At 41.9% G+C, this 24,236-nt stretch overlaps 1 protein-coding gene and 1 pseudogene across 1 annotated transcript in view; one reads left to right on the top strand and one right to left on the bottom strand.

Annotated features, from left to right (window-relative positions):
• Nucleotides 1-10,489: 10,489 nt before the first annotated feature.
• Nucleotides 10,490-11,012, bottom strand: LOC105706533 (peptidyl-prolyl cis-trans isomerase FKBP1A-like; annotated as a pseudogene).
• Nucleotides 11,013-21,981: 10,969 nt separating this feature from the next.
• The window catches only part of TM4SF4 (transmembrane 4 L six family member 4), a 29,588-nt gene continuing 27,333 nt past the window's right edge, over nucleotides 21,982-24,236 (top strand). Inside the window, exons 1-2 of the mRNA XM_021669550.2 lie at nucleotides 21,982-22,387; nucleotides 23,159-23,248. Coding sequence (XP_021525225.1) covers nucleotides 22,214-22,387; nucleotides 23,159-23,248 — 264 coding nt within the window. The 5' untranslated portion in view covers nucleotides 21,982-22,213. The remainder of the gene's footprint in view (nucleotides 22,388-23,158; nucleotides 23,249-24,236) is intronic.

Genomic DNA, 24,236 nt, shown 5'->3' on the forward strand with positions numbered 1-24,236 from the left:
CAGAGAGATTTTACTCATGGAGAGAGACAAAATGAAAACAGACCTCTTACACGGCAGGAGCAGAACCAAGAAAGAGAGAAGGTGGAGGTGCTATACACTTTTAAACAACTAGATCTCATGATAACTCACTCACTATCACAAGAACAGCACTGAGGGAGTAGTACTGAACTTTTTGTGAGAAACCACACTCATGATCCAGTCACCTCTCACCAGGCCCCACCTCCAATACTGGGGATTACAGTTCAACATGAGATCTGGGAGAGGACGCAGATCCAGACCAAATCATTCTTTCCTTGGGCCTCCCAAATCTCATGTCCTTCCCAAACTGAAAAATACAGGCATGGCTTCCCAACGGTCCCACAAAGTCTTAACTCCTTCCAGCATTAGCTTAAAAGTCCAAACTCCAAGGTCTTACCTGAGACAAGGCAAGACCCTTCTACCTATGAGCCTGGAAAAACAAAAACAAGTTACTTACTTTCAAGATACAATGTGGGTGCTTAGCATAGTGGCTCATGCCTGTAATCCCAACATTTTGGGAGCCTGAGACAGGAAGATCACTTGATTCTAGGAGTTAGAGACCAGCCTGGGCAACATGGTGAAATGCCATCTCTACAAAAAAATACAAAAATTAACTGGGCATGTGACATGTGCCTGTGGTCCCCAGATACTCAGGAGGCTGAGGTGGAAGGATTGTCTGAGCCCAGGAGGCAGAGGTTGCAGTAAACTGAGATCACACCAATGCACTCCGGGCTGAACAACAGAGTGCGACCTTGTCTCAAAAAAAAAAAAAAAAAAAAAAAAAAAAGATACAACGGGAATACCAGCATTGGGTAAACACTCACATTCCAAAAGAGAAATTGTCCAAAAGAGCCAGGCTACAGGCCCCATGCAAGTTCAAAACCTAGCAGGGCAGTCATTAAACCTTAAAGCTCCAAAATAATCTCCTTTGACTCCATGTCCCTTATTCAGGGCACTCTCATGCAAGGGGTGGGCTCCCAAGGCCTTGGGCATCTCCACCCCTGTGGCTTTGCAGGAGTCATCCCCTGTGGCTGCTCTCATGGGCTAGTGTTGAGTGTGGCTTTTTCAGGTTCAGGGTGCAAGCTGTCAGTGGATCTACCATCCTGGGGTCTGGAGGATGGTGGCCCCCTTCTCACAGCTCTACTTTGCATAGGCAGAGTCCCCATTGGTCCCTCTGAAACAGTGGTCCAAGCTCTACCTGGGGTCCTTTGAGCCAAGAATAGAGCTGGAATATCCAGGATCCTGATGCTGTGCAGGATAATGAGACCTTGGGTCTGGCCCATGAAACCATTTTTCTCTCCTAGTCCTATGGACTTGTGATGGGTGGTGCTGCTGGGAAGGTTTCTGAAATGTCTTTGAGGCCTTTGCCATTGTCTTGGGTAGTAGCCCTTGGCTCCTTTTAACTTATGCACACTTCTGCAGCCTACTTGAATTTATCCCCTGAAAATGGGCTTTTCTTTTCTAACACATGGCTGGGCTTCAAATTTTTCAAATTTTTATGCCCTCCTTCTTCTTTAAATGTAAGTTCCAGTTTTACATCATTTCTTTGTTCATGTATATGAACATAGGTGTTAGAAGCAACCAGGCCACATCTTGAATGCTCCGCCACTCAAAAATTTCTTCTACCAGATACCCTAAATCATCACTCTCAAGTTCAAAGTTCCACAAATCACTAGGGCAGGGGCACAATGCCTCCAAGTGCTTTGCTAATGCATAAGAAAAATGACTTTTGCTCCAGTTCCCAATAAGTTCCTCATCTCCATCTGACACCTCCTCAGCATGGACTTCACTGTCCATATTGCTCTCAGCATTTTGGTCACAATCATTCAACAACTTTCTAGGAAGTTCCAAATTTTCTCTCATCTTCTTATCTTCTTCTGAGCCCTTCAAACTGTTCCAACCTTTGCCTGTTACCCAATTCCAAAGCTCCTTCTACATTTTCAGATATCTCTATAGCAATGCCCCACTCCTTGGTACCAACATTCTGTGTTGGTCTGTTCTCATATTGATATAAAGAAATACCTGAGACTGGGTAATTTATAAAGAAAAGAGGTTAAATTGGTTATTAACCAGGATCAAAAGTAGAGGAAGAGGTGCTACACACTTTTAAACAATCACAATAATTCACTCACTCACTATAATGACAACAGCACTGAGGTCATGATCCTTTAAACTATTCATGAGAAACTGCTCCCATGATCCAGTTACCTCCTACCAGGTCTTACCTCTAACACTGGGGGTTACAATTGAACATGAGATTTGGGTGGGGACACAGATCCAAACCATATTAGTAGTGTCTTGAAACAACAATGCATTATTGACCCTCATGGCTCTGCAGATTTACTAGACCTGGCTGGATGGTTCTCATGCAATAGCAGTCAGCAATTGAGTCATCTGGAGGCTTGTCTGGGCTGGGCTTCCAAAATAACTTCTTTACCCTCTATTTTAGTGCCTCCATGCTCCTCCACATGATGTCTTTCTCCAAAAGAGTGGTCTATATATATTGTATGGTGACTTAATGCTCTAAAAAAGGGAAGAAAAAGGAAGCAGAAACTGCTACTAATTGGCCAGGTGTGGTGGCTCACACCTGTAATCCCAGCACTTTGGGAGACCTAGGTGGGCAGATCACCTGAGGTCAGGAGTTCAAGAGCAGCCTGGCCAAATATGGTGAAACCCCATCTCTACTAAAAATACAAAAATCAGCCATGCATGGTCATGGGCCCCTGTTGTCCCAGCTACTTAGGAGGCTGAGGCAGAAGAATTGTTTGAACCCAGGAGGCAGAGGTTGCAGTGAGCCAAGATTGCACCGCCGCACTCCAGGGTGGGTGATGGAGCGAGACTCTATCTCAAAGAAAAGAAAGAAGAAAGAAAGAAAGAAAGAAAGAAGGAAGGAAGGAAGGAAGGAAGGAAGGAAGGAAGGGAGAAAGAAAAGAAAGAAGAAAAGAAAGAAAGAAAGAAAGAAAGTAAGAAAGAAAGAAAGAAAGAAAGAAAGAAAGAAAGAAAGAAAGAAAAGAAAAGAAAAGAAAGAAAGAAACTACCAATAATCTTAGAGCCTTAGCCCAGAAATGGCTGAGTCTCTTATGCCGTATTCTGATAGCAAAGGCAGGTACAGACCAGCCCAGAATCCAGAATCAAGAAGGAAAAGGGGTAGATTCCCCCTCTCCATGGGAGAATGTCATGTGTGTGTACAGCGGGAAAGGATTAATGGTGAATGTCTTTGGAGACAAGCTACCACTGATGGAAAAAATATATGAGTTTCATGTGTATTGAAACACAAGTTATTTACTTGTTTTTCTTTTTTTTGTAAGCTGGTAGTTCTTCAACTAAGTGCAAGATAGACCCTACCTACCACATGCCTCAGACTTCTGAGTTCCTACCGGTTAAAATGATTCCCAACAAAGAGCAAATTTTTGTATCAGATCATGTTTTCCTCATGGCTAAGATGACTTTGTCACCTTGGGCTTTTTTTTTTTTAACCAACAAATTTCATCCTTCACATGAGCATGTCCCTTTGTAACTCATTGTCTCCAGAGTAAAAACCAAGAATTTTGACCATTCAGACCACCTGCCTACGTTTGCTCCTATCTCCTGATACTGCCATATTTTCTTCTGTTTCCAGTAATTATAGATTCCACCGAGTTACTCAGATAACTCTTCTAAATAGAATAAAGTTACACGCTGTACTAGCTCCTTGTCTTCAAAACACTTACCTTAGTTTGTAACTTCATATTTGTAAGACTGATTATGTTCTATCTTGCTCACCAGATCCTAAGCGCTATGTAGTCAGGTATTACTTATCTCCAGCACATAAGTCTGAGCCTAGTATATGCTAGATGCTCAATAATATTCTTTGAATGAATGAATTCTTCCTTCTCTCCAAAAATACTTAATGCTGAAAAAAAGGTCAGCCCCATTAAAATGAAAAGCAATTTTAGGAATTTATTTTCACAAGCATGGTATTTGATTTTTAAGTGTCAAACCTTAGAAAAATAATGATTTTTGATTTTTAAACAGCAAAATTATTTGATTCTGTGACCCAAGTAATACCAGTTAAGTAGTTCTCCTTAAGATTTCCCTCCACAGCAGCAGACATGATCTCAGGCATGCCAGGTTCTACTAAAGGAGTATACCTAGGTTTCAATCTCCACTCACCATTTCAGACCTCCTTGCTGTGTTCCTGCATCTCAAATTCCTTCCCCATTGCCTCATATCTAATTGCCCAAGCCCTTCAGATGGATGGTGCAGTTTGAGTGTATGTTTGGCTTGAAATCTGCCTGAACTCTCTGCTCCCCTTGAAAACGTCTTTCCAAAGCCTGTCCTACCTCACCTCCACACCCACACATAACTCTGGAATCTGCTACTAAATTCCAACACCCTAATTCTCAGCATATTCAGACATAGCCTCATTTAGCTTTGGTGTTTCCCAAACTGGAAACACAAATGAGCAATTGGACTCCAGAAATATTTTTATTATTACTTTTTACTATGTCAAATTTTAAAAGTAAAGAAAATATAGTGATAAACTTTGATAGGCCCCTCACCCAGTTTCAATCATTATTAGCTCATGACCAGTCTTATTTCTTCCGCACCCTCACCCACTTTCGGGCTGCCCTAAATGATTTTGAAGCAAGTCTTAACTAGATATCACAGTGTTTTATCCATAACTATTCTAGTATCTATCTTTAAAAGATAAGTATTTTTAAAAAACACAACTAAAAACATTACCACACCTAAAAATATTCTGGGTACTTCTAAGTTTTAGCAACTGATAATTTTCAGTCCAAAAGATACTGAGGTGATAAAGCTCCATGAAGCTAGCTCTTTACAACTGTTGTCCTCCTACACATACGCCACACATGAACACACCTACGTGCTCTCTAAAGGACAGAAAGGTACTTATAATGAGATTTTTTGTTGTCCCGTGCAAGACATGGTGCTGGGAATCAACTTTGCTGTTATCTATACTCTTCAGACAAAGACTGCCAGAGACACCTGTAGTTGGACTTGTTGGGTTTTTCACAAACTGCAGTAAGGGAAAATACACACCATGTGGGGATCATGAAGTATCTCAGAAAAGGGTTGTCAAAAAGAACCTGGTATAGAATTTTGGGTTTGGTTGGGTAATTTTAGGATGGCTCTAAGAGAAAAGGGTTCTCTCCAGATTGGGTATTATCTGTGTGGGGAGGCAATTCTACTTTTGGGAATCTCGATAGGTCCTATCTATGGGGAACACAGACTAGGGAGAGATTAAAGCTGTCATTGGTAAAGAAGTCACTGTCACTCATTCAGCAAGGGAAGGAAATGTTTGCTATTTTGTGTTATACAGTGACCTTGTTTTTATCTCATTTTATCATGGTCTAAGAGTGACCTTGTTAGATAATAGATATTCTGTGAGATTGTTTATATTCAAGAGGGAAATAAAATGGCCTGGCTGTATGTGTCAGACCAACTTGTAGTAACACTGAGGTCTAGGTGTGAACATCAAATCAGTTCTAGATGTCAGGGGCTACTTTTATCCTTTTTCGTTGTCTTACCACTTTCCAGGGTGTGTGAGTTCACTGAATGCTGCTACCTTCAGTCCTGGTTCTACATCATCTTCTCAACCTACTTTTCCTTTTGGATTGTTTTTATTTAAAAGATAAGTACTTTCTAAAAACACAACTAAACACACTCGTTATTTATTAGTGTGTATGTCCTATTTTATGCGAGCATTTATAAGCTTCTTTAAATCTTTTTCTAGAGAAGAAAAATTAATTCATGTTTGAATGAATAAAAACAATGAGTATCTGAAAATGTAAGATATTCCTACTACCTATTTATTGTTGCCCACACCATAATCAAATGCATTTTGAATAGGTATCCAACTACATTTTACTTGTATAGGGCAGTAAGCTGGCCTACTTTGCAATCTATTCATTCAGTTAATAAGGAAAATTTTCTCAAACTACTCTCCTCTGCTGGAACCCTCGTAAGAATCACATTATACTCAGTATAAAGTATATCACAAATAACACACACACACACACACACACACACACACACCCCTTACCAGATTCAAAATTTTACAAAACAATATTTATTCTTACTAATTGTGATGTACTCCAGTATTTTCTATTTCATTCTATTTTTATTTCATTTTTAAAGTTAAATACTGACCTTCTAAGTTGAGCTCATGACTCCCTAATGGATCTCAATCTGCATTTGAAAAAACTGACTGGGCACTAGAACATTCCTTTTCACAAAGCAAAATATTTTTGATACTTTCATTGAATTAATTTTGGTGTTTTTTAAACCATGGTGGCTGTTTTTTAAAACCATGGTGGGTGTTTGGTAATAATCACTTAAAAATCTTTCTTGGCTAAATGATGGCAAATTATGTTGAATGATATAAAATACAATACATTATTTGCAGAGAGAAATTTTAGCCCTGCCTCTTCCTACTGGCTTGCCCATCACCATGCAGAGATTACCTATGTTGGGCATGTGTCTTCATTATGCACCAAGATTCTCACCCTTTCAGCATCATCATAAATATCCCTGAACATTCTGTCAATGGTACTCTTCCTCCCAGCACTCCTTACTCACATCATCATTCTCTATCTTCTTATCCTGTTTGATTTCTTCATAGGTTTTGCCCCAATTTTTATTTATTTTCTTCGCATTTGCCTACTCTTTCTCCCAATAGAGAGTAGGAGAAGGCATGCACCAAGTCTGTTTTTATTTACCATTGTACACCCAGTATTGCTGGGAACAGAATGACACTCAACAAAATATTTGTTAAATAAATTAATAAAAAGGAATATCAGACATATGAGTAAATTAAATATAAAGTAGGAGGTAATAAGTGCCAGAAAAAAGAAAAATGCTTGAATTTAGAATCAAGAACCTGAAGAGTGTGTGTGTGTGTGTGTGTGTGTGTGTGTGTGTACAAGGGGAGAATTAATAAAGTTACAAGTAATTATATTTTAAATATATATGATGAATGTTTACATTATATATAAAGCCCACATCTGTTATGTATTTTGTACTTTTCGCTTACAAAATTATGTCATGACCTAAATAAATGAAATATTCTTCTCTTGGTCTGCATTCTAATTGAGATCCAAGTCAACATAGTTATTTAAAAATAGTTTTCAAACTTTTGATGACAGTAAAATTATGACATATGAGTCAGGAGAGATTAAGGAATACAGTATAATGTGACCCTGTGCAACAATGGCATGGATGTGGGAAGGGCTGGAGTGCAAGACCCACATTTGCGTAGCCTTGGGCACTATCTCACCAGGCCTCCACTATCTACAATATAACTAGTTTGGGCTAGATAACTTTCTAGCTCTGTCATTCTCTGATTCTAGGGAGTAAAATAGTCTTAGCTGTGTTATGTATCCACCCATCTCCTTCGCCAGTGGCCATCACCAGCTTCCTTGGCCAATTGTTGCTGTGTCTCTGCATCCACCCACACCAGTGTCTATTTTGAAACAAATCCTCAAACACACCATTTTATCTGCTTTTCCTTACTGGAAAAAAATGAAGAAAGAAAAAGGCCAGTGTTTTAACTTGGTGGGCCACAATGTCACATTTGCTCCTATATAGAAACGTAAGGAGAAAGAGTTTTCATTTAATGGTGTAATTGCAAATGGACAACAGTTTTAGAAAACAGGAGCGATTTTAAGACACACGATAACCAGCTTCATGTTAAAGAAATGGTAAAAAGTAAAAATATGATTTTTCTCAGGGTATTCTTCACATTTAAAAATAGTTCTCTGTTTGGCAGCTTAAATTGAAGAAGTTCTTATGAATGGGCTGGGGAATCAGAGAACATACGAGCCACAGGCAGAAGGGAGGTTCCATTCCAGCAGCTGTTGGCCACAATCTGCTTTTCTGTTTGGGCCTCAGCTTTTGGACAGCTGTGTGCCTGAGACTGCAAGGTTATTTCTGTCTTTGCCAATGTTGCTTTCAGCCATTGAGTTTTGGGCTGGTTTGTTACACAACAGTCACTAACCAACACAGAAGAAAATGCAAAATCTCCAATCCTGATATTAGACAATATTCTGTCAACAAAATGACCATCTATTATTATTAATAATATAATAATTAAATCCCTTAGATTTATTTCTTCAGGTTACTTTTACCTGAGTGGGTGGTGTAGAAGAAGGAGGCTGAGTGAGCAGGAAACTTGGCCATATACAGTTAGAGCTGGTAGCTGGGGTTACGTGCTGCCATGCTTTCTGGTATGGACATTCTGCTTTTCCCTGTGTGGCAGCAGCTAGAGCCCTAGCATGGAAGTTAGAGGGTGTTTACTCTAATTCTGTCTCTGCCACTTGCTGGTTGTGTGAACTTTGGCTACTCTCTAGACCTCTCTGGCCTCAGTTTCCTCATTCATAAAAAATACCAGCTATATGACCAGGCACGGTGACTCACGCCTGTAATCCCAGCACTTTGGGAGGCCGAGGTGGGTGTATCACCTGAGGTTGGGAGTTTGAGACCAGCCTGACCAACATGGAGAAACCCCATCTCTACTAGAAATACAAAATTAGCTGGGTGTGGTGGCGCATGCCTGTAATCCCAGTTACTTGGGAGGCTGAGGCAGGAGAATCACTTGAACCCGGGAGGCAGAGGTTGCAGTGAGCCGAGATTGAGCCATTGCACTCCAGCCTGGGCAACAAGAGCAAAACTCTGTCTCAAAAAAATACTATCTATAATAATCCCTACCTGACTGGCCTACCCACCTCACTGTCAGGATCGAGTAAGATGATGATATGAACACACAGTGAATACTGAAAGGCAGGCATTTGCATACACATGCATGAGATGACGTGAGGATATGAATTAGGATTTCAACGGAACACACTATAGTTTTTCCTGGACTATTCAAAATGCCTCATAAAACTTTTCTGTTAAAAAAAAAGTCAGTGTTAGTCTATATCATGCCAAATACCTGGACTTCATTTTACAAAATATATAGATAAAAGTTTTGTATATGGCAGCATGTGTAATCAATGCTATCAATTGATTAGTAATTGGCTAACCCGGGATAACCAATTACTCTGCTTCATAGGTGCAGTGATTGAGCCTCTGAGAGGTTAAATAACTTCTCAAGGGCCACAGTTACTAAGCAGTAGAGGCAGAACTTCTACTCAGGGACCCTTTCCATTATATCCCAGCAAGGTTTCTCAAAAGGATTGAAGGCAAGTTGGCCACTGACTCTGAGAAGGTAGCTTTATGTGGGATGATGCCCAGGCATCTTCACAAGAACAAAGCAGAAAACAAATCCCTTCAGCCAAAGAGCCTTGGAGACCTTTTTGTTTATCTTCTTTGCTTGCACCACAGCTGATGAATAAACCGTGGGGCGGGCAGGTAGCACTTGAAGTCACCACTGACTTCATAGTGAATGAATACTAGAGGTGTCCTGGGTCTGGGCAGAGGGAGACCCCATGGATGAGGGTGGATAGGACTGTGCTGACTTGAGGCCTCCCAGCCAGCATGTGCATGTGGCGGAGGAACATGGCCAAAGCTTCCTGTGCGTCACATACCTGTCTGAAACACAATAGTCCAGACTGTCAGAAAGTGTTCTGTATGATGGTATTTTTCAGGTGTTCATGTTTTTGTGATGGTGGTGGAGGGAAATATTATGCTGGAACCAAGTAGAATTCATTTCTCCTCTGCTTCTCTGCCCTCTTTCCAAGCCCTGCCTCCCCCAACTCACCCCACCTTGCCAGTTGCATTTGTGCACTTGTATGGCCCTCAATTCAATTGTCAATGAGTGGTGATATTTTAAGTGTTAAGTTGAATTTTAAAATCCATTCAAAATTATTAGCACATAAGAATTACAAGAGCATGGAAATTTCAGCCTCAGCAGCTTAGATAATTATCCACCCACCTCAGCCTCCCAAAGTGCTGGGATTACAGGTGTGAGCCACCGTGCCTGGCCAGGTAGGGCTTTTAATTTAACCCAAGGACCTCTCTCCACTTGGAGAATAATTCAGCCCTTAACAGCACCTCAAATCTGCTATGGCTTTGCAGTGCAGCAGCAAGAATGTTTAATATATAATAGATAAAAATTTCATCCAAAAAATTAAAATCAAATATTCTTGCAATCCCCCCCTTAACACTAATTCCTATTCTAAAGTTAACCTATCACTTGTGCTGTTAATGCATGACCATATACTTAAGTGGAAACCTAGATTCAAAAGACTGAAACTGAATCTTCACCCCAAAATGAAAACAAAATAAAATGAATAACTTGTGGTTTATGGCATATAGTTTAGGTAAATACACATACAAGGAGAAAGGGGAAGAGGAGATGGAGGTGTTGGAAGCAAAGCTGAGTGACAGAACACAGTCAGAGCAGATGTCTATACAGAGCAGAATGGAACATCAGGCAAAGCTCCATATGGATTCATGTTCACGCGTCTGGAGGCACCAGAGCTCTCCATGGCAGATCGAAGAACAGGGAGCTAAGGGAGGAGGCCATTCCTGTCATTCCAGTTTTAAAAGTTCCACTTCGAAGACGAGAGTGACATGTGGTGGGATGATGCCTGGGTGCTCAGCGGCATCATAGGCATAATCTGGAGATATAGTCACTTTGGCTCTCTGACCCACACTCATCTACGCAACCCCTTCTTCCAGCCTCAGATCACCTCCTGCTTGCGTACCATAAACTTAAAGGGCTTTTTCTGTCCCGGGAGGAATCAAATTTATTTCCATCTTCAAGCACCCCGGTGTAGTGCATCACGCAGGTCTGGCCGCGCTTCAGGAAGGTGCGCTCGTCTCCTGGGGAGATGGTTTCCACCTGCACTCCCACGGCGGCTGCGGGCGCTGGGCGGGCGGGCGGCGGGAGGGACGGGCTGCGTGGACCAACAGCGACCCAGCGGCGGTTCCACGACTCTGCCGAATCCCCTTCCACTGGGTTTTAACCACACGTAATTTTGCTCCCCTCTGACTCTTGTTGGGGTCGTAATAGACTTTAGACGACCATTTCCTGTTCCAACCATGATCTGTCTGGTTCAGCTTGGATGCCACAGGCAGCGTCTGCTATGTCTATTTCATACACCCTTTGGAAAGTCCTACAAGCAAGGAAAACAAGTTGCACATTCTCTTTGAACAGATGTCCCAGTGACTATGAGCTTATCATTTGGACTGAACAGCAGTCAGCCATTGGGAACATGGTGGAAAGACCCAAGGCCGAAAAGAGTGGCTTATTAAATTGTCAGTTGTCCCATCATTGTAATGAATCATCGCCTCCACGAGACGCAAGGACATCACCATCATAGGAAAACGTCATGCAAGAAGTGTGTGCGCCCGGGCAATGAGCCTGTTTACAGTGGAATTCAGGATGAACAGTCAGATTTCGATCTCAGATCTCTATGGTTCCATTCCGGCAGGCAGCTGCTATGAGGTTTCCATCTCTACTTTGTGTGCACGTAGTGGGAATAACTTTTTTGCCCTGCATCGTCTGTGGTTTAAGCACATTTTTTTTTTTTGCTTCTTTGGATTTTCAATTTCCCACGTCCTCACAGTCCTGTCATGCAGGACAGTATAAACATTCTTGCCCCCACTGGTTCCACAGTACTCCTCTCCTGGGTACACTTCCATATTTCTTGCTGGACTTAAAATGCCAATAGAAGCGATTTCTTCACTTCCATCATGGTCACACTTCAGGAAAAGGAAGCAGGGGTTTTCATCTTGGTTGTTTGGGCCTCTCTTCAAAATCACCAGATCCTGGCCTGGAGCAGCGCCAGCAGCTCCTCCCATTCGAAGTCTCTGGCGCCGAGGTGGGCCCGGGTGGGAAGGAGGCTGTGGGTCAGGGCCCCGCCTGCGGCATCCCAGAAAGAGGACAGCGTGGGGCCGCGGGTGAGGCCCCGTCCTCCGTCTACGTCTCCATTCCGCCGCCTCCTGCCAGGCCAGCCCAGCACCGGAACTTCTCTTCCAGTGCTTGAGGTTCCGCCCGTGCAGCGTGGAAGTGGACAGCCAGGGCGACTTCCGGCTCGCTTCCCTGTCTTGTATTTTCCACAGTCTGATTTAATAGTTGTATGTGGGTGGTAATCATTATCGTCATCATCACTATTATCAGCGAATATTTTATGGTGCCTTGATTAAGTGGGGGCACTGTGCTAGGTGCAGTTAAGGACTTTACCTTTCTAGAAGATACTGTAACTGTTTTTAAGGAGTGTCCCATTTCCATTTCTGGCCCAGAGGTAAGATTAGAGATTCTGACATGATGATAAGTTTGAAAAACAGATACAGCGCTGAAAGTCCTGAGGAGAAGGGAGGAGGAGAGGGAGCTAGCTTCAGAGTGCTGATTTCCAAAGTCCTTCTGCAGATAGCCAGTGTGCTTCCAGCTGCTCAGTGGGAAGAGCCTCAGAAGTAGTGAAATGCTGCAGGGAGGTGAAAGGAGAATGAAGCCTGAGACATGGCCTTGGGGCTCAGTAATGGGTAATGGCACTGAAGAACTTGCCATAGTGAGACCCGGACAGGAACCAGATGGCAAAGTTAGATAAACCTTTTCCCTTTTATAGGTTTTTAAGACTGAACTGCAATTGCAAAAATAATTCCTCCTTGTAATAACTACTGTGATTAAACCTAAAGGGTAGAGAATGCATCCAGGTCTTTGGTGGTCTTCACAGCGTGAGGCACAAATCAGAGGGGCCAGGAACTGGGGAGAGAGGCTTGGCCATGAAAGGAAAAAGGAGCAGGGCCAAGGGAAGATGTTTCCAAGACAGAATTCAAAAATGAAAAAGTTTGATTATTTCTGAAGTTGTTTGATGGGTAAAAGGGAGTTCATTATACAGTTCTCTCTATGTAGTGGATATTTTTTAACTTCTTTAATAAAAATTTAGGAAAAGCAAAGTGAGAACTGAGTATGTGCAAAGAGAGTGAAGAAATGGGTAAGAGAGGATACTAAATCTCTAAGATGGAGTAACGATAATTGCTGATGCAGTCTCAGGGGAGGTGTAGAGATGGAAACTAAATCACCAGTGAGGGAATTAACCTTCTGACAGGGGAAAGGTAATACAAATGGAGACGATAAGAACAAAATGTGGATGAAAGAGGAAAGTGTTCATATAAAAATATAAGGCTGAAAGGAAGATGGATGAAGGAACTTGGGCCTTCATTTCTGCAAGTGGGAGGAGAGGTTATAACTCTCAAAGGAGTTGGGGTGGGGGAGGTGGGAGGGTTTGAGGAATGTGGAAAAGGGTTGGAATAACAGTTGTGGAATGCAGTAGGGAATGAGTGAGTAAGAGGGGAAGATGACTGCTGAGAAGCAGGCCCATCTAGAGAAAGGCAGCGCAAATTTTTAACCAGTTCATACCTTGAGAACCACCACCATAAAGCATGCAGAAAACAGCAAGCTGGAGTGATGTGGGGTCTCTTCCAACTCTAGAGCCATCTCCATCTGAAATCCCTAAGCTGGCAAGTGACTGTCCCAAGAACAAAAGTTTGTTAGAGCAAGTAGCAACTGCTTGAAACACCCCACAATGAGCTGCTCCAGTAGGAAGTCTAAGGACGGGCATCCATTTGCCCCAACATCAGTAGAGTAACAAATATGTCCAACCTCAATGCATGGTCCTCCGACTACCAGAATCACCAGAAGCTTGTTAGAAATTCAAAATCTAAGGCCCCGCCCCAGACTTTCTAAATCAGAATCTGTGTTTTAACAAGATTGTAGATGATTTACATGCACAACAAAATTTGAGAAGTCTTGGTCTATAACTTTGCTAGAAACTTTGATATACATATAGGTAATCACAGAAAAGCTAATGTCAATTAAAAAAAAAATGGCCCTCTACAGTGTGCTGCTCACACTGTGAAGACCACCAAAGACCTGGATGCATTCTCTACCCTTTAGGTTTAATCACAGTAGTTATTACAAGGAGGAATTATTTTTGCAATTGCAGTTCAGTCTTGAAAACCTATAAAAGGGAAAAGGTTTATCTAACTTTGACATTCTGTGAATTGGAGCTGATCATTCAATTTCAAGCAAGGGAGTTTATCATTGACCTTGCTTCTGGACTCTCCACCACTGTCAGTGGCAGGGTAACCCAGGTGCACTTAAGGCAGGAACACATCACACCAATTACTACACTAAGTTACTTCCTTTTAAAACTTGGTTTTAATGTTTTTATCACGTTAGAATTTGGTCTTACCAGTAATTTTTGCTGTCTTTGCTCTGCCCTTTGGCAACTAGAAATCCGTAATTAGAGTCAGCGAGAGCATCTTTGAGCAGGGGGACCACATGATCCTTCCAACTTGTTGACACTGCTCTTTTCTTTCACAAGACACTCAGTCTGAAAAGTGTGGGCTTGAGTTCAAGTGCTGACTTGCTTTCTAGCTGTGTGGTTTTGAGCAAACTCCTAACCTCCTGAGCCTCAACTTCCTTCCACATAGCAAAGAGAAAGATTACTGGGTTACTGTTACCCACCTCAGAGGGACATAGTGAAAATAAAATGAGCTAATACTGAAAAGCATTAAAGTCATACATAGCATGTAACGAGCTTACAATAAATATTACTACATAATATAATTTTATCAAAATTCTATTCTTGGCAATGAGCGGTTTCAAAGGAGCCTTTTCAGGTGAGCCTTCCCTATCCTCCCTAGAATCCCCCGTTACCCTATATACTTTCACGACTTTCTCTAGTCCATGGAACAAATCATAGTTTGTTATTATACGTTTCTGGCACTATTTAACTAATGAAAGGCAACATGCATAGAGGTTAAGAGCACAGACTTTTTTTTTTTTTAACTAGATTACTTGGGGTCAAATCCTATCCCTTGCTACTAGTGATGAGGTCTTGGGAAAGTTACTTAACCTCTCTGGAATGTAGTTTCCTTAGTAGTAAAATTCAGATTAAAATAGAACCAACTTCATACAATTGCTCTGAGAACTGAAGGATATTTCTTGGTATCTAATAAGTATGACACCTTTTTCCTGTTATTAGCATTATTAATATCTACCTTCCTTTTCTTATAAGCTCTGCCCATTTAACATGTGTACCTGACACATCACTGCTCAAAAAATGTGCTAAAAGAATAAATATACAAAAGCTAAAATTGACCCCCACAAAAGTTCACTGACATGAAATTTTAAGACAGTTACTTCTGATACTATTTTGTTCCAAATTGTGCTTGCTCTCTTGGTGTTGTTAGAATTTCCTAATAAGTTTGTAATTTTTTTTTTTTTTTTCAGAGACTCCGTCTCACTCTGTTGCCAGGCTGAAGTGCAGTAGCACAATCTTGGCTCACTGCAACCTCCACCTCCTGGGTTCAAGTGATTCTCCTGCCTCACCCTCCCAAGTAGCTGGGACTACAGGCACGCGCCTCCATGACCAGCTAATTTTTGTATTTTTAGTGGAGACAGGGTTTCACCATGTTGGCCAGGATAATCTCAATCCCTTGACCACATGGTCCTCCCACCTCAGCCCCCCAAAGTGCTGGGATTACAGGCATTAGCCACCACACCTGGCCTGTTTGTAAATTTTTTTAAGCAAAAATTACTGGGAAAAATAGTTTTAAAAAACAAATGGGAAAATACCTGTGCAAAGGCAGAGATGAAAAGAATAATACATAATTATACAAAGTCAGATATATAGACATTTAAAACAAATGCAGTGTTAAAATTTATCTGCATTTTAAAACCATAACATGAATTTCTAAACTTGGTTTGAACCCATGTTTAATTTTAAAAAGAAGATGAGGAACCACAGTTAGTGATGTTTTACTTTATGGAGAGGGGGTGAGGGGTGAATTCCTGTTGAAAGTTAACTTTTCACCTATAACCATGACGATATGAAAGAACGCTAAAACAGATCAATATTTGGGTAGGTCATCTGGGACAGATTTACCAGCTAGAGCTCACGCCTCTCTGAGAGGTCACTGCTGTGCCCTTTTGTACTGAGATCTACGTTAGAAGGGACTATATAGCACCACTTTGAGTCATGAGGCAGGAACAGATTTGCATTTGCTCATTCTAATTTTAAAAACAACTAGAGATATTTTTAGGGTATAGATGGTGCCTGCTAGATCCTCAAGTTCAAATCCTAACTCAGGTTGTGACTACCCATACAAAATGGAGGGAATTATCCAGATAATTTAGCCTGTGGCTGAGAAAGTCCCTTGATTTGAACCTAAACGCATGCAGGCAGTCCTTTCTGTGTTGAGCAAACAGTAGGTACAGTCTTTGGTTTCTGAAGCATTATACTGTGGTGATTAAGAGGATAGTCTCTATGATCAGACTCCCTTGGTTCAAATCTACCTTTATCTCCGTGAGGAATTAAAGATGGCCAGAAATTCTCTGACATTTCTTTCATAAAGAAGTGAAGTCTATGTTCCCTCCCTTTGAATTTGAGATCATTCTGACTATGTTGACCAATAAAATATGGCCAAATTGGCCCTGTCCCATTTTCTGATTCAGGCCTTAAAACAATGGCAGCTTCTACTTCTTATATCTCAGATATATATATCTTATATACTTCTTATAGCTTTACATGTTACCATGTAAAAACCACAGAAACCACATGGTTATGTTGCAGAAACCACATGGAGAGCTAAAGAAAGAAAAGAAGGGGGCCAATTGAGCCCAGCGTTATAGCTGTTCCCAACAAGGCACCTTGGCATATAAGTGAAACCATCTTGAACTCTGCAAACCATTGTGGCCACAACTGAAGAACCACAAATAACCCCAATCAATGCTACTTGGAGCAGAAGAATCACCCAGTTGGTTTCTACTCATCTTCCTGATCCACAAAATCCTGAGATAAAGTGAAATGATTATTATTTTAAATACTCTGTTTTGAGTTGGTTTATTATACATCAAAAGATAACCAGTGGCCTGATGCAGTAGCTCACACCTGTAATCCCAGCAATTTGAGAGGCAGAGATGGGAAGATTGCTTGAGCCCAGCAGTTTGAGACCAGCCTGGCCAAAATGGTGAAACCCTGTCTCTACTAAAAATATAAAAATTAGCTGGGCATGGTGGTGCACGCCTGTGTTCTCAGCAACTTGGGAGACTGAGGCATGAGAACTGCTTGAACCTGGGAGGCAGAGGCTGCAGTGAGCCAAGATCATGCCACTGCACTCCAGCCTGGGCAACAGAGCAAGACTCTGTCTCAAAAAAAAAAATTAGCCTGTCACAGTGGTGTGTGCCTGTGGTCCCTCAGGAGAATAAGGCAGGAGGATCGCTTGAGCTCAGGCAGTCAAGGCTTTGATAAGCTATGATTGTCCCACTGCACTCCAGCCTGGGCGACACAGTGAGGCCCAGTCTCAAAAAGTAAAAAATAAATAACCAGAACAGTGCTTACCACTTGTTTTTGTTTCCTCTTCTCTAAAACAGGGACAATAATGTCATGTAAATGCTTGCTCCTATAGACTAGCTCGATGACAACTCTAGATAGTGAGACAGAGACATCTGAGAGGGAGCCTTGTGTCTTCTAGTTCTCCAGAACACATGGTATTTTGGTAGTACAGCCTCTCCCAGGACTGCAGTGCTTTAGGGAACACTCATGTTGAAGTGGCCCATGCATGGAGGAGTCCATCATGAAGCATCAGAGCTCTTAGAGAATAGTGACTGTCTTCCCTTGGCAAGATATTTTACTTTCCTCTGTCCATGGAGGCCAGGTTGGCTCTAAATGCTGCTCCAAGCTCATTACCTTGGCACCTCACCGTTTCCCCAAATCATGCTTTATCCCGTCTTCCATCTTTGCTCTCATTATACTGCCTTGCCTCAAGTCACCACTTGCCTTCTCTCTGCCAACACAGATTCCATCACAAGCATTTGGGAAATGAGTGAGCTCCAAGTTTTCCAAAGGTTGTTCTGGAGAATCCTGGTCCTGCCAGCTACAGGATACAAAAGATGGGTTCTGTAGGCATTGAAGCTTGGAAAATGCTGGGTACTATATATCTCAGCTCCCCAATAATGACACATGCACTTGCAAATTAAAAGGTCAAAAAAAGTTCTGCCATTCAGAGTCCTATTTTGCTCTGTGTTATTCAGATTTCCCAAACGTATCTTGATGGTGAAAGAGCTGTCTTATAAAACAAGACTTCTCCAGAAAAATAGCCACTGAGCTGAGTCCTGGAGGGGTGTGGGAGGAAAGCAGGAGAAGCAGGCAGAGGAGGAAGCAGGAAGACAGGAGGACTGATGTGGCTGGAAGAAAAATCAGGAAGGACTAAATTTAAGAAGTGAGGGCCGTGGAAGCCTCCTGAGGGCTTTTGGCAAAAGCACGTAATATAGTTTAGCATTTATAGAGGTCACTAGTTCTCACTTTGTAAAGATCACTAACTCTCACTACCTGGTTTGATCTTTATTTTTTTATTGGAGACCTATAGTAAACAAAACATGTTGCACTATTACCTGACATCTATGCATACATAACACACATTTCATAAAATGGCTCTTATTGCATGCAATGCCCACTAATATTCTCTATTAATTTTTTCCTCCTTTGGGAAATCACTTTTAACAATCTAGTTTCATCATCTAGGTAAATAAAGATGAGGACCTGAATTTTATTTGAATGCAAATGTGTGGAGACCCCTGTCTTCTTCCTGATATTCTGTATGAATAGATGAGAATGCTCTGCTTTAAGACAAGCAGAAGAAACCATGTCTTGTTCCTCTGCTAAGGGGCAGTTACTCATTGAACCTCTGTGTATGGGTTCTTTTGTCTCTTGTCACAAGTAAAAGGTTGTAATATCATTGAGGGCAGAAAGCAAGTCTTGGATTTATTTTATTCACAAGGACAGTACTTGGCACATTGGTGGACATTGCATGCATGTATCAAACACACTTATTGACTGCACTGCATTGCACTGAGTTGACAGCTCTTCACCCATTTCAGGGTGGACATCTCCTGCTCCTGTGCTTTCTGGCTGAGGAACTGACTTCCTGCATCACTGAAAGGAACCTCCGGACTTCCTGCTGCTTAATCCCATGTGGTCAAACCTCGCATTGGGTGAGATCCATGGAGACAGCATCCATATTCACATTCTTCTCCCTTTGTTCCCCCAAGGAGCCCTCCTGTCATTCTATCCCTTCCAGAGCTACCATCTGCTCTCACTTCTGAGGTCTCCTTACAAGGCTAGTGACAGAATGGGGCTCAATGTCCTCGGCCACTTCCTTCTCGCTGTCTCTGAAAACAAGGGGTTAGCCTTTTTAGTTTAAAGCCTTCACTGCTAAACACCCAGAGGAACAGAGTAAGCAATAAACTATTAAGCAGGAGTATCACAAAAATGATTCTCAGAATCTCACATAATTTTCCTTTGCACCTATAGCAGTCTGTTGGTGACTTCCCCACTACACTTCCAGAGGGTGAATTTCACCAAGGTTCCCTTCCTCCCACCATTCCCTCTCTCCAGATTCCACTTCTTTCCTGGAGGTCCGAAGGCATAATTAATAGTTGAACAATTAATGAGTTAGTCACTATCCAAGCGTTTGACGTCTCAAGTGGTCAGGGCATTCCAGAAAGGTGACTGTCTTTCAGTGTTTCTCTTCCTCTACACAGGAAATAAGTTACCTCAGGCTCTTCCTCCAAGTTACTCATATACAAGATTTTCTTTAAAAATCCTGAAAGAAAACTGAAGCATACTCCACAATATTTCTTACTTTCATCTATTTGCTCAGACAGTATAGATGGGTAACTCCAGTTGCTAGTCTGAAAAATCTAGGACATTAGGGCTAGTATTTGTCAAATGCCATGATGGTAATTTCTAGAAGCAAAAGGTATAGCCCAGGGAGAAAGAAAAGAGCTCCCCAGTTCCCAGAGGGGAGCTGCCTAGCTCTAAGTGGCATGTGCATTTGACTAACCCAATCTGCTCACCCCCAGAACTGTTGCCTTTTTTAGAGTTCATAGGCTCAAGACTCCCTGTCAGAAGACACTGGGTTATAAATAAAGCTCATATGCCCCTGCCTGGGGTGTTGGAAAACAGCTGCCAGCATAGCGATCACAGTCCTTGTCTGCTTCTGGTGGAAACACAGCTGGTTTTCCCTTTCTTCCTTCTGCTTGTCTGTATATCTCATTTTTCTACCAAAAAGAGTCACATATTATTTTGTAGTAAGAAATAAAATCACATTTCTTGTCTTTCAGAAGGAAGTGTCTCCCACTGCGTGCATATACCTCACACATGGTGTCATTCTATTGTTTATATTGAAAATATGATGTTTTGTTGTTGTTTACTTTTGAAAGGGAAAATCTATGAGAAAGACCATAGCCTGGGTTTTGGCAATGCAGAGTCAGAGTCGAAGGGAGGTAGGCTAACGGGTATAAACATACAGTTAAGGGATAAGCTCTATTGTTTGACATCAGAGGAAAGTGACCATGGTTAGCAATAATGTATTAGCTAGATAATGTAGTAGCTAGAAGAGAGGACTTAAATTGATCCCAACACATAGAAATGATAAATATTCAGTGAGAGATACCCCCAAATACCCTGGCTTTATCTCTGTACATTGTACACATGTAATGAAATATCATAGGTACCCCATAAATGTGTAAAATAGTATGTATAAATAAAAAACGAAATCTTAGCTCTTCCTGTTACGCTGAGATGACCTTGCAAAACTCTCTTTGAGCAGAAACATCATCACCTGTGAAGCGGATGTGACACCTTCTTCACAGAAGGGTGAGGAACATTTAAGGTGCTCATTTGTGCTTGGAATATTATGCATGGCTCAATAAACATTTGCTGTTTTTCTGCTTTCTTTCTCATCCTGACCCTGAGACTTCTAAGCATCTTTATTAGCAACCAGTACTCGCTTCGTAGAAATTTTAGAAGGAGCCTCATCATTTATCCAGTCTAACTTCGCTGGAATCCTTCCCACAGCTTCTCTTTCCAAGGGCCTCTGAGCCTTGGCAGAGCCCTGCCCCCAGCTTCCTGGTGACCAGATGGCCTATTCCACAGTACAACAGGTCTCACTATGGTAATAATGTCACTTGCTTTTTATTTTGCCAAAATTGGACTCCCTAAAATATTTGACCTATTTTAACCTCTAGATTCTCAATGAAGAACTAGTAAGACTTCCTGTTCCACCTCTTAATCCTTCAGCTGTTATGTAATACCAGTACCATGCAGGGCCATCGCATAATGTAGGGCTTGGTCCAGGCGTGGCAGAGACCTTCTTATGTGACACAGAGCAAATGAATAATGAATCATGACCCTGGCAGTTGGCAAGCTTTCCAATAGGGGTGTGTTTTACTGCCTCCCACACTCTCTAACTGCTCTTCCAGCTGTGCCTTCTCCCCTGTCAACTCATTAGGACCTTCTCTCTCCCTTTCTACCCAATGCCAACCTTCCTTTCCCCTTAGCCTTAGTAAATGATGGTTCCTTTATTCCTATATGTAAGACATAGGTGAAAAAAGATGATTAGGAAAACTGTTTTTGCTAATTCCATCACATCGTGTAGGGAAAAGATAGAACTTAATTACTTAATTAACAAGTAGAGAAATACAGCAATCAGACAATAAAATGAACAGTTACTTTTTTCCTTAAAAAAATTCTTGTTCACTGGGGAAAAGGAAGAAAAGAAGAACAAAAGAAAAAAAATTCTTGTAAGTCTGAGCTCAATGTTACACAACTAGACTATCAAATTATTATCATGTTAAGGAAAACAGAAGCTCTCTTGGATAACCCTGCATTCCAGGCTTTCAGTGCAAAAGACAAGACATGCACTGTGCACTGTTAAGTACTTGGGAGACATGATTTTAACCAGGATGTAACTCAATTATATTAGTGATTTATAAAGAGTCTGGGGAAAATATTTCTTTATTTGGGCATGGGCACTGTCAGATTAAAGGTGCAGTGGTTCTAAATGCTGTTTGTTCCAGCCCTGTCTTCAATTGCAACAATGTGAGTGTCGTGTCTGTGCTGGTGGATTATTAACAAAGGTTATTGGTCTCCATGGCAAAATGATTGAATGATTGCTCTTAACGTAATCTCATTAATGGGGGTGCAAAAAAAAAAAAAAGCACTTCCCAGGTCAGGGAGAATGTATAAATGTCCATCGCCATCGAGGTTCTGCTATTTTTGAGAAGCTGAAGCGACTCCAAGGACGCAGTTCACAGAAATTTGGTTCTCAGCCCCAAAATTCTGATTGAATTGGGGACAATTCCAAGGACTCTCTGGCCAAAACCTGTGAAGAGGCCCTGAGAAGAAAGCAGTGAGGAGCTTTTGATTGCTGACCTGTATCATACCACCCCAGCATGTGCACTGGGGGCTGTGCCAGATGCCTGGGGGGCACCCTCATTCCCCTTGCTTTATTTGGCTTCCTGGCTAACATCCTGTTATTTTTTCCTGGAGGAAAAGTGATAGATGACAACGACCACCTTTCCCAAGAGATCTGGTTTTTCGGAGGAATATTAGGAAACGGTGTCTTGGTGAGTAGGAAAGCCTTAAAATCCCCCCTAAGGGAGATTTCCCCTTCTCCCCAATCCTTTTTAAATCAGGTACCTATTGGGGAGATATTTAGTTGGTAACGGAAGCCCAAGCATTGCATGATGAGAGGCCAATGCCTTAATTTATTTCTTCTTTCTGTTAGGAGCTGACAAGGACACATCAACTAAATTTACTAAGTCATTAATCTCCAAGCTTGGGCTGGCAGTTCTCATGTGTCATTTGAGTCCATGAACTCAAGTGAAGGCCACATAATTTCTTGATTCCAACAAGATAGTGCCCAAAACAACAACAACAAACCCGCAATGCTTTCTAGCAAATTGATTGACTTAAAACCACCAAGAAAAGCAGTTGTCAATGCAGTCCTCTTCCACTTAGGACCTAAGGATTTCTTTACCAATAGAATCAGGAACCTCCAGCTGAGAGAGAGAAAGGGAGAGAGACTCATTTTTCATGACAATTGAGGACAGTTCAATGTCATGACAACTGAAGTTTCTTACTCTTTTTCCTAATACACGATCTAAATGGAAACTCAGATCTTGAAATCTTGCCTCATTGAAGCTGGTTAGTCAGGCCAAATGGAACCCAAGCACTCATAACACTCCAGCATCCCTCCAGCCATGCTCTGTTACCTTTGCCATTCCCTTTGGGCCTCCAAGTCCCTCACTATGGATGGGGCTTCTTATCAAGTCAGGCAGGCTTAGGCCCTCCCTTCAACTCCTGGACTGTCTCTGAGGTGCTTCTCTTGCTGGTAGATGATCTTCCCTGCACTGGTGTTCTTGGGCCTGAAGAACAATGACTGCTGTGGGTGCTGCGGCAACCAGGGCTGCGGGAAGCGATTTGCGGTGAGTTACCATGGGGGGCAGCTACTAGAATTACTCCAGTGTGCTCTGTCTTTTTGTGCTGGGCAGCATGGGGGTGGAGACAAGTTATCAGCTCCAGCCAGGACACTGGGAGCAGCTGGTGAAGGGATAAAACTGTGATTCTTCCTGCCAATGTGAGAAATAATAAGAATTTTCCAAAATATCATAGCCCTCATACTTATAGGATATGAATACTCTATTAGGTTTTACAAAGTGAAGGGATGTCAGAGCTGGAGATTCAGATGGGTGCCATATACAGATGCAAACCTGGAAGGCGGAGATGGGGCTATAGCATTTCTCTGCCACTGAGAGGCCATAAGAACTTGGACAAGCCATTTCTCTTCTCTGCCCTGAATTGCCTCATCTGTAAAGGGGACTTGGGATAGGATAAAAGATGGTATCCTCACCTCCCCAGTAGCCTTCTAGGTTCCTCACCTACACCACTTCCCTGTTCTCTATCTCTGAGGCTCAGCACCTCCCCGCTTCCACTGGGCTCACCTCAGGACTTCTGTTTCCTCTCTTGTTTCATGTGGCCATCCATCTTTTAGTAGGTGAACTAACTAGAGACATTAGGGATCAAAGTTCCAGGGTGCAGTGGAAAGAATACTGGTCCATGAGGACAGGTCCCATTTTGCAACTGAGCAAGTCATTGTACTGCTTTGCCTACCTTTGCTCATGTGTAAAGTAGGAAGCTGGACTAGACTGGAATTTCTCAAATATGGGACAAGCTCTGGTAGTACACAGATGTGCTATATCTTTCAACAACATAGAATGTTATTCCCATTCAATTCTCCCTCAATCCTTTTGATCCTATCAAGAAAAAGATCTTATTTTGATAGGCATAAATCTTTATTTTTATTTTATTTTATTTTATTGAGGCAGGGTCTCACTCTGTTTGCCCAGGGTAAACAGCAGCCTTGACTTTCCAGGCTCAAGTGATTCTCCCACCTCAACCTCCCAAGTAGCTGGG

This window comes from Aotus nancymaae, unplaced genomic scaffold, assembly GCF_030222135.1.
Source record: "Aotus nancymaae isolate 86718 unplaced genomic scaffold, 86718_ANA_hifiasm-v0.15.2.pri h1tg000019l, whole genome shotgun sequence".
NCBI classification, from domain to species: Eukaryota; Metazoa; Chordata; class Mammalia; order Primates; family Aotidae; genus Aotus; species Aotus nancymaae.